This window comes from Cheilinus undulatus, linkage group 11 (genome assembly GCF_018320785.1).
Source record: "Cheilinus undulatus linkage group 11, ASM1832078v1, whole genome shotgun sequence".
NCBI classification, from domain to species: Eukaryota; Metazoa; Chordata; class Actinopteri; order Labriformes; family Labridae; genus Cheilinus; species Cheilinus undulatus.
Genome location: NC_054875.1, coordinates 51,173,254 through 51,184,209, shown reverse-complemented (window position 1 = coordinate 51,184,209; position 10,956 = coordinate 51,173,254). Strand labels below are relative to the sequence as shown.

At 47.1% G+C, this 10,956-nt stretch overlaps 1 protein-coding gene across 1 annotated transcript; it reads left to right on the top strand.

Annotated features, from left to right (window-relative positions):
- Positions 1-9,526: 9,526 nt before the first annotated feature.
- Positions 9,527-10,744, top strand: npbwr2b (neuropeptides B/W receptor 2b). Its single transcript, XM_041799077.1, has 2 exons — positions 9,527-9,563; positions 9,753-10,744. The coding sequence occupies exons 1-2, from the start codon at positions 9,527-9,529 to the stop codon at positions 10,742-10,744; spliced, it is 1,029 nt and encodes a 342-aa protein (XP_041655011.1).
- Positions 10,745-10,956: the final 212 nt, after the last annotated feature.

Genomic DNA, 10,956 nt, shown 5'->3' with positions numbered 1-10,956 from the left:
TTATTTCAGAAGCTGCTACACTAATGCATGGGTAGGAGAAGGTGCGGTACGGGATATAAATGGACACAGCAAATTAAATCAACATCACGTAAGCAGTCAGTAAGACTAGAAACGCAGCTTTGGGTGAACAACGGCTAGTTCTGCCCAGTTAAAGCCTGGTACTAGAGTCTGATGTCCAGCAGATCCAGGAGTGAGCAGAGGTCAGTCCATCAATGCTTCTTCCACAGTTCCAGCAAGTTAAAATCTCGTGGTGTCCAGATCCAGCTGTAGGAGGACAGCAGGGCTCCTATCGTCCTTCTGAGAAGAGTTTCGTGTCTTTCTTTGGGTACTGGTGGGATTTCTGCAGCACTCCTGTCCAGACAGTGTCGAAGGAAAGAAAAAACTCTTTACACCCCAGCGGCCGGAGGCTGACTGTGCCGAACTTTCAGGTGAAGCTGGGAGAACAGAGCAGCAGAGGAGACAACTGGTCTGCTGCTGTGGAGGAGCTCATGAGGGCTCTTCTAGCCATTGACCCCCCTTTTTTCACACCTTGACATGAAATGCTGCAAAGGATCCTGGGATGATGAGTCTCATGGTTTTTATGACTCTGTATCTTACAAATTCCTTCAGACCTCCCACGGCTCATGCTTCAAAACCATCATGTAGGCCGAGTCTTTGTTTCACATCTGGCTGGTCCCAGCACTGCCTTACATCCCAAAGTCTTCCTCCACCCGGGCCTGCTCACATTCACATCCCCCATTTACCAGAGTCTACATGAATCATGGTCCATCTTCAGTCCAGCTCTACTCACTGTCCGGTATGCTCACATCCACTCTGACCACACAGGACTGGTCTATAGGGTCAAGTGTTCTTGGTCCTGCTCACGTTCACATACCAGAGTCTATCAACCTCAGCCAGCTGAAGTACCATGCTGTCTTTTGGAGTTCTCTGTTTCCCCCCTGACCCTGGGATCCGGTCCCTCTGGGCTGCTTCAGAAAGGACCAGCGTTGATCTGAGTGTAGCTGTGGGGAGGACCGAACTCTGCAGACTCAGACTCTGTGGGTTCTACTGTCTAATGCACTTCATTTTCTGCGATGCGATAGCAGAAAGGTTGGTTTTCAGGGAAAAAGCACCACTTATGTGTGATATGAAGTGCATATTTGTTTCTCTGTCAGAGGGAAAGCAGCACGGTAACAGAGAGTCAGGGACAGACTAGAGGACAGAGGCTGAGTGACAGTTTGCAAATAGAGCAATAGGAAAGGCTGAGCTGGAAGCAGAGGTGTTGCAGGAGGAATGGTGTAAATCTCAACTCATGCACTGATGTGAGGGATCAGCGTGCATCGGCCTGACGGCTTACAGGAGGTCAGGAGAGTGAGAAAAAGTGGCCAGGGAAGGATTAAGGAAGGTGAAGGTCTTTACAGCGAAGATATGAAATGTCAGGACTGACGGCTTTTTCCACGAATCCAGATGAAGCCAGGGTTCTCCATTTGTGCCCGTTTAATCCACTTATGCTGAAGAGAGGAGAGATTAAAGGGAAGAGGAGGAGGATCCTGAGCCCGGAGGGAACTGGAGGAGGATGGAGATGGAAGGAAACCTGGTGGTGTCCTCTCTATCTGCCCTCAGAAGTAATATCATGGTTGGTGGGGATATTCAGCACAGTTCAGACTGTTATTCAGAGCCAACAGTTGGGGTCTACATGCAGAATAAAGCAGAGTAACAATGTGAAGATAATCCTGCAGAGAGCCTTCATCTCTGATCTTAACCAAGTGTTTCACATATTGAGCATTTTAGTCTAAACAGCTCTGTTAGTGAACATAGTGATGACAGGTTTAGCTGTGGCTGAGAGCCAGCTAGAACTAGTCTGAGGTCTATGTTTGGACCACCTGCTCTCCTCCAGTTACCTGGCTCTTACAGGGACAGACAGACACTCTGAGTCAGGAGACCTCAGCTCAATGCTGCTGGCTCAGAGGAGAAACCATCTAAAGATGCACAGACATATTCATGAACTTCACAGAGAACCTCAGCCTCTACACCGGGGGAGGGAGTCACATGTGAGTAATCTAGAGCCGAGTCAGGGGAAGCCACCGGGACAGAGAAGTAAAAGAAACAGAATAGTTTAGTGACAGAAATCAGGGAACTCAATCACAACTTTCTGCTTATTCCTACTGACTTCAGGAGTAGAGCCAGACTACACCCTGTCCCTCACCATGGCTGCAGCCTGTTCCTGTCCCTCACCGTGGCTGCAGCCTGTTCCTGTCCCTCACCGTGGCAGCAGCCTGTTCCTGTCCCTCACCATGGCTGCAGCCTGTTCCTGTCCCTCACCGTGGCTGCAGCCTGTTCCTGTCCCTCACCGTGGCTGCAGCCTGTTCCTGTCCCTCACCGTGGCTGCAACCATGAACTTGAGGAGCTTTATGGTTTGGTGCCTGGAGGTGCATCTGTTGGTGTAGAGGGAGAAAAGCAGAGGATAAAGAACGCAGCCTTGGCTTAGGTTTAGGGTTAGGTTATGGTTCTGCTGTCAGAGGCAGGTTTCCTCACCTGCTGCTTCCAGTTAACTTTCCTGATAGACACTAATAGTTGGAGATCATTTTTGTGAGCCCTGTAAAGAAAACTGTCCATCTGTTGTCTCTCTGTTCTGGTCCTGTCCATGCCTCTGTAGACCATCCTGCTGTCTTTACACATGTAGATATCTGTGATAACAAAATAACACTCCAGTATAACCAACCACGTGTGAATCATGTTAGAGACAGCTCATTGTTAAGTATCCTTCGTTTGCTCTGAGAGGGAATGACTCCAAACCCTGTGGAGGCTGTCATGACTTTTAGAAAAAATATGAATCTGAACTCTTTCATTTAAAAGTTTGCTAGAGTTTTAGTCTTCAGTAACTCTCAGCAGACACAAACAGCATGTGGGTGATTTCAGCCCAGATCTCTTTGAGATTCTGACACCCACCAGACCGGGGCCATGATTCAGGGCTTTAAAGGGACTGTAAAAGGGGGAGCAGCAAGGCCGACGGTCTGATCTGATGAGGACACAGACGCTCTACCAGACTCTCTCTCCCTGGAGACCAGCTCTTCCCTGTTATTCAGGAACTTTAATACTCATGTTTATTTCTCGCTCCAACATGTCGGAGCAGAAATGGTGAAAGTGTTTTCATTTGTGCCACAGAAGTCAGAGCGTCCGCTCAGGCTGGCTCCTCAGTGAATGACACAGCTGATGGATTAAAACATGTCCAAAACTTTATCATCCCTCACAAGACGCCCAAACCTGCAGCTCTTTGATAAATTAACTCCATTTAATGTTGCAATGCAGGCGAGGAGGAGGTGATGAAATCCAGTCTGTCATCTGTGACACCATCAAAGTTGCACAGGTTTTCATCCTTCCTCTGAATCTGTAAACATAGAGGAGTCAGCAGTAGAGTGTTTCTGTGTGTCAGCAGTAGAGTGTTTCTGTGTCAGCAGTAGAGTGTTTCTGTGTGTCAGCAGTAGAGTGTTTCTGTGTCAGCAGTAGAGTGTTTCTGTGTCAGCAGTAGAGTGTTTCTGTGTCAGCAGTAGAGTGTTTCTGTGTCAGCAGTAGAGTGTTTCTGTGTGTCAGCAGTGGAGTGTTTCTGTGTCAGCAGTAGAGTGTTTCTGTGTCAGCAGTAGAGTGTTTCTGTGTGTCGGCAGTAGAGTGTTTCTGTGTCAGCAGTAGAGTGTTTCTGTGTCAGAAGTAGAGTGTTTCTGTGTTTCAGCAGTAGAGTGTTTCTGTGTCAGCAGTAGAGTGTTTCTGTGTCAGCAGTAGAGTGTTTCTGTGTGTCAGCAGTAGAGTGTTTCTGTGTGTCAGCAGTAGAGTGTTTCTGTGTCGGCAGTAGAGTGTTTCTGTGTCGGCAGTAGAGTGTTTCTGTGTCAGCAGTAGAGTGTTTCTGTGTCAGAAGTAGAGTGTTTCTGTGTTTCAGCAGTAGAGTGTTTCTGTGTGTCAGCAGTAGAGTGTTTCTGTGTGTCGGCAGTAGAGTGTTTCTGTGTCAGCAGTAGAGTGTTTCTGTGTCAGAAGTAGAGTGTTTCTGTGTTTCAGCAGTAGAGTGTTTCTGTGTCAGCAGTAGAGTGTTTCTGTGTCAGCAGTAGAGTGTTTCTGTGTTTCAGCAGTAGAGTGTTTCTGTGTGTCAGCAGTAGAGTGTTTCTGTGTGTCAGCAGTAGAGTGTTTCTGTGTCGGCAGTAGAGTGTTTCTGTGTCGGCAGTAGAGTGTTTCTGTGTCGGCAGTAGAGTGTTTCTGTGTTTCAGCAGTAGAGTGTTTCTGTGTGTCAGCAGTAGAGTGTTTCTGTGTCAGCAGTAGAGTGTTTCTGTGTGTCAGCAGTAGAGTGTTTCTGTGTCAGCAGTAGAGTGTTTCTGTGTCAGCAGTAGAGTGTTTCTGTGTGTCAGCAGTAGAGTGTTTCTGTGTCAGCAGTAGAGTGTTTCTGTGTGTCAGCAGTAGAGTGTTTCTGTGTCAGCAGTAGAGTGTTTCTGTGTCAGAAGTAGAGTGTTTCTGTGTTTCAGCAGTAGAGTGTTTCTGTGTGTCAGCAGTAGAGTGTTTCTGTGTCAGCAGTAGAGTGTTTCTGTGTCAGCAGTAGAGTGTTTCTGTGTGTCAGCAGTAGAGTGTTTCTGTGTCAGCAGTAGAGTGTTTCTGTGTCAGCAGTAGTGTTTCTGTGTCAGCAGTAGAGTGTTTCTGTGTGTCAGCAGTAGAGTGTTTCTGTGTCAGCAGTAGAGTGTTTCTGTGTTTCAGCAGTAGAGTGTTTCTGTGTCAGCAGTAGAGTGTTTCTGTGTGTCAGCAGTAGAGTGTTTCTGTGTCAGCAGTAGAGTGTTTCTGTGTCAGAAGTAGAGTGTTTCTGTGTTTCAGCAGTAGAGTGTTTCTGTGTCAGCAGTAGAGTGTTTCTGTGTCAGCAGTAGAGTGTTTCTGTGTTTCAGCAGTAGAGTGTTTCTGTGTGTCAGCAGTAGAGTGTTTCTGTGTGTCAGCAGTAGAGTGTTTCTGTGTCGGCAGTAGAGTGTTTCTGTGTCGGCAGTAGAGTGTTTCTGTGTCGGCAGTAGAGTGTTTCTGTGTTTCAGCAGTAGAGTGTTTCTGTGTGTCAGCAGTAGAGTGTTTCTGTGTCAGCAGTAGAGTGTTTCTGTGTGTCAGCAGTAGAGTGTTTCTGTGTCAGCAGTAGAGTGTTTCTGTGTCAGCAGTAGAGTGTTTCTGTGTGTCAGCAGTAGAGTGTTTCTGTGTCAGCAGTAGAGTGTTTCTGTGTGTCAGCAGTAGAGTGTTTCTGTGTCAGCAGTAGAGTGTTTCTGTGTCAGAAGTAGAGTGTTTCTGTGTTTCAGCAGTAGAGTGTTTCTGTGTGTCAGCAGTAGAGTGTTTCTGTGTCAGCAGTAGAGTGTTTCTGTGTCAGCAGTAGAGTGTTTCTGTGTGTCAGCAGTAGAGTGTTTCTGTGTCAGCAGTAGAGTGTTTCTGTGTGTCAGCAGTAGAGTGTTTCTGTGTCAGCAGTAGAGTGTTTCTGTGTGTCAGCAGTAGAGTGTTTCTGTGTCAGCAGTAGAGTGTTTCTGTGTTTCAGCAGTAGAGTGTTTCTGTGTCAGCAGTAGAGTGTTTCTGTGTTTCAGCAGTAGAGTGTTTCTGTGTGTCAGCAGTAGAGTGTTTCTGTGTCGGCAGTAGAGTGTTTCTGTGTCAGCAGTAGAGTGTTTCTGTGTCGGCAGTAGAGTGTTTCTGTGTCGGCAGTAGAGTGTTTCTGTGTGTCAGCAGTAGAGTGTTTCTGTGTTTCAGCAGTAGAGTGTTTCTGTGTCGGCAGTAGAGTGTTTCTGTGTCGGCAGTAGAGTGTTTCTGTGTCAGCAGACACCATTTCTCCCAGAAATTGTTGCAATCAACAAATGTTTTGGTATACATGTGTTTATTTCCTGTATGTTCATTGGAACAACACAAAAAATCCGAAGGAAAAAGACAAAATTGACATAATTTTCCACAAAACTCAAAAAATGGTCCGGACAAAATGATTGGCACCCTCAACTTAATATCTGGTTTCACACTCTTGGGGAAAAAAATAACTGAAACCAATGTCTTCCTCTAACCATCAACAAGCTTCTTCCACCTCTCAGCTGGAATTTTGGACCACTCTTCTTCTCCAAACTGCTCCAGGTCTCTCAGATTTGAAGGGTGCTTCTTCAACAGCAGCTCTGAGATCTCTCCATAGGTGTTCAATGGGATTTAGATCTGGACTCATTGCTGGCCACTTCAGAACTCTTTGGTGCTTTGGTGATTGGTGCTTTCTGAGGTATGTTTGGGGTCATTGTCCTGCTGGAACACCCATGACCTCTGACCCAGACCCAGCTTTCTGACACTAGGCCCTACATTGCGGCCCAAAATCTTTTGATAGTCTCTGGATTTCATGATTCCTGTCACACAGTCAAGGCACCCAGTGCCAGAGGCAGCAAAACAACCCCAAAACATCTTTGAAGCTCCTCCATGTTTGACTGTAGGTACTGTGTTCTTTTCTTTGTAGGCCTCATTCTGTTTTCTGTCAACAGTAGAATGACGTGCTTTTCCAAAAAGCTCTACCTTAGTCTCATCTGTCCACTAAATGTTCTCCCAGAAGGATTGAGGCTTACTCAGGTCCATTTTTGCAAACTCCAGTCTGGCTTTTTTATGTCTCTTTGTCAGCAGTGGGGTTCTCCTGGGTCTCCTGCCATAGCGCTTCATCTCATTCAGATGACCACGTATGGTCCCAGCTGACACTTTTGCACCCTGAGTCTGCAGGACAGCCTGAATCTGTGTGGAAGTTGACTGAGGATGTTTACCCACCATTCCAACTATCCTGCGTTGCATTCTTTTGTCAGTTTTTCTCTTCCATCCACGTCCAGGGAGATTAGCCACAGCTCCATGGTTATAAACTTCTTGATTATATTACACACAGTGGACGAAGGAATCTCAGGATCTCTGGAGATGGTCTTTAACCTTGAGATAGTTCAGATTTTTCCACAATTTTGCTTCTCAAGTCCTCAGACAGTTCTGGGCTCTTCTTTTTCTCCTCCATGCTTGGTGTGACACACACAGACACACAACACAAAGGCTGAGTCAACTTTTAGACATTCTAACTGGCTTCAGGTGTGATTTCTAGATTGCAGCACCTGTTACTGCCACAGGTGAGTTTAAATGAGCATCACATGCTGGAAATAAAATGATTTACCCACAGTTTTAAAAGGGGGACAATCATTTTGTCTGGCCCATTTTTTGAGTTTTGTGTAAAATTATGTCAATTTTGGCTTTTTTCTTCGAATTTTTTCTATTGCTCTAATGCACATAAAGGAAATAAACGTGTATGCCAAAAACATTTGTAACTGCAACAATTTCTGGGAGAAATGGTGTATTTTCTGGAAAAATTCCAGGGGTGCTAACATTTTTGTCCGTGAGTGTATATATGTGTGTGTGTGTGTATATATATATATATGGCCTTTTGGCCTTCCGACCTTCCTTACTCCCCTGGAGCAGTGGGTCTGGCCTCAGAACCAAACAACAGCTCCTGACTGAGAAACAAAAACACATGAACATTTTCAACCATTCAGATCTATTACAATTATTATTATTATTATTATTATTATTACTATCATCATTATTATATTATTATTATTATCATCATTATTATTTTTATCATTATCATTATCATTATTATTACCTCACTGCTGTAAACTACTGTAGATGCAGCAGTAGCAGCAGATTCATCAGAACATTTCAAATTCACCCCTGACCCTCTGACACTGATCTTGTGACCCACTCATGGGTCCCCACCCACCTGTTTAGAACCCCTGCTGTAGTTGTCTGTCTCATGGTTCTGACTGAACATTTTTCTGTTTTATATGCTGCAGATCTACTAAAGATAATCAAACGGATAAATTAGACTGCTGAGAGTGTCTTTGTGTGTCTGCAGCATTTTCACATTTGAAGTGGGCATGTTTGGTTTCTAAATCCCTGCAGCTCCATCATCAGTCAGACCCTCTCCTCACAATAACCTGTAGAAAAAAACAGAGAGATGAGTGGAGACAGGAGGACTGGCAGCTGATTGTGTACAGGACAGTTTTAAAAAACAGCAGCAGGAGGGAGAAAATTCCTGACATGAGGACACTTTCAACAAAGATTGACGTGATGGAGGAGCCTCACGATTGGGCAGTAGTGCTGTTACCAGTGTAGGGGGGAGGGGGGAGAGAGAGGGAGAGGAGAGAGAGAGAAAGAGGGAGAGGGAGGAGAGATAGAGAGAGAGGGGGAGGGAGGAGAGAGAGATAGAGAGAGAGAGAGAGAGGGAGGAGAGGGAGAGGAGAGAGAGAGACAGAGACGGAGACAGAGAGGGAGAGGAGAGAGAGAGAGGGAGGGAGGAGAGAGAGAGACAGAGAGGGAGAGGAGGGAGAGAGAGGGAGGGAGAGGGAGGAGAGACAGAGAGAGAGGGGGAGGGAGGAGAGAGAGAGGAGAGAGAGAGACAGAGACGGAGACAGAGAGGGAGAGGAGAGAGAGAGAGGGAGGGAGAGATAGAGAGAGGAGGCTGCAGAGCTGCGCGTGTCTCAGAGAGGAAGCAGCAGAGGGAGAGACGTTCTGAGGACATAATCGAGGGTAAACCTGCTTTAAACTCATTAAAAACTCTGAACACATTCTCATCAGTGAACTGTTGGCTTTGATTAGACTCAGAGAAGGAGCTCTTTGCTGCTACTGTTACAGAAATAACAGCTTTTATTTAACCAGGAGAAGTGTTTACCTTAGCTCCGGTACCTGTGGCCCTGTAGATCGGACTGATTCTCTGTAAACTGAGTTTGTTTCTTTTGTTGAAGGTCTGATAATGGCGCTCCGGTCCGGCTGTTTCAGGATTTGTTTGAGGTCCATATGGCCAGAGTGTGTTCCATGTTTTTATCACTCCAGTCTTTCCAAAGAAGGCTGCACCTGTTAGGGTTAGGGTTAGGGTCTACTGTGTTGTATTTAAGGTGTGCAGGCAGATAATCAAGGTCCTCCTCTCTCTGTTGTCCAGGTTTCTGCGCCGCTCGTGCGTAAAGACCTTGGCACGGTCTCTGGAGCGCAGTGGAAGCGCCGATTGGAAACACTGCGTTTATCATAAATCACCATCGTAAACCTTATCGTGGACACTTGCAGCCTCTAAAACTCGTTTAAGTTTGACTGGTTGAGTAGAGAAGAGGAGGAGGAGGAGGAGGAGGAGGAGGAGGGAGGAGGAGGGAGGAGGAGGATATAATGTGTGAGGGCGAACGCTGCATCGGCAGAGAGGAGAGGAGGAGAGAAAGCGGAGCTGAGAGCGTTTGTTTCTGAGGAGCTGAGATGGAAAATCATCCATGAGACCGGACTAACATCGGACTGGTCCTTCAGTGAGAACACAACCAGGCATCTGGAGCTAGACCACATCAGGGACACTGAGCAGGTCTACACTCTCTGACTCTCTGCTGGTGAGATTTCCCTTGGATAAACTCCTGTCCCAGGATTTCTGCTTGTTTTTTCCATGAGTTTGTAACTTTGTGAGGTGGAAACCCCTTTATTCCTTTACTTCCTCCTGTTAAACCCTCCGGGTGTAAGACTGACCCGATAGACCATGAGCTCAGAGACCTTCTGCACCTCCACATTAGAACGTCAGCTTCATCTGATCTGATGGAGGCTCACCCCCTTAATCCGGATTGTTTTCTTCTTCTGCAGAACTGTTAACAGTCTTAGACTGATGCACACGAGGAAAACGGCTCCCCTGCTGATTCAGAGCTGGTTTTAAACATCAGAGTCTGGTAATCCAGAGACTTTTTCTCCTTCGTTTCCCTCACACACAGAGAACATGTCGTCTCCACCTCTCTGCAACGACTCTGTGGACTTCTACGCCCTGGGGTCAGGGAACCACAGCATCCTGAACTGCACTGAGCCTTACTTCTACGCTGACCTGTACGTGATTTTACCCGTCATTTACACCGTTATCTGTGCGGTGGGACTGACTGGGAACACGGCCGTCATCTACGTGATCCTCAAAGCTCCAAAGATGAAAACAGTCACCAACATGTTCATCCTGAACCTGGCCATCGCTGATGATCTCTTCACTCTGGTTCTGCCCATCAACATAGCAGAACACTTGCTGCACTACTGGCCTTTTGGTGAGGTTTTGTGCAAAGTCATCCTCAGCATAGACCACTACAACATCTTCTCCAGCATCTATTTCCTGACAGTCATGAGCATCGACCGCTACCTGGTGGTTTTGGCCACAGTCAGGTCAAAGCGCATGCCTTACCGCACCTACAGAGCCGCCAAAATCATCTCCTTCTGCGTCTGGATCCTTGTCATCCTCATCGTCATGCCGTTCACCGTCTTCGCCAGTGTCTACATCGACCCCAACGACGGCAGAAAAAGCTGCGTGCTCAGCTTCCCCAGTCCTGAGAGTATGTGGTTCAAAGCCAGCCGGATCTACACTCTCATCCTGGGCTTCGCCATCCCCGTCTCCACCATCTGCATCCTGTACACCATGATGCTCTACAAGCTGAGGAACATGCGGCTCAACAGCAACGCCAAGGCGCTGGACAAGGCCAAGAAGAGAGTCACCATCATGGTGTTCATCGTCTTGGCTGTGTGCTTGTTCTGCTGGACACCGTTCCACCTCAGCACCATCGTGGCCCTGACCACGGACCTGACGACCACGCCGCTGCTCATCGGGATCTCCTACTTCATCACCAGCCTGAGCTACGCCAACTCCTGCCTCAACCCGTTCCTCTACGCCTTCCTGGATGACAGCTTCAGGAAGGCCTTCAAGAAGATGCTGGAGTGTAGGCCGGCGTGAACGAACGCCACGGAGGCTGACTGATGCACTGAGACACGCCGGTACAGCGAGATTAACTGCTGCAGAGGGATTAACTAGCGCAGCAAGACACAATGGTACACCGAGATTAACTCGTGCAGCGAGATTAACTGCTGCAGTGAGATTAACTGCTGCAGTGAGATTAACTGCTGTGTTCTCCTGAGGTTTACTGAGTTTAGATGGAGATGCGTCTG

Bases quoted from the DNA above. Each gene is read 5' to 3' on its own strand.
- npbwr2b (XM_041799077.1), top strand. From the start codon at position 9,527: ATGAGCTCAGAGACCTTCTGCACCTCCACATTAGAAC. The intron at 9,564-9,752 runs GTCAGCTTCATC...CCTCACACACAG, and splicing joins CTGCACCTCCACATTAGAAC to AGAACATGTCGTCTCCACCT.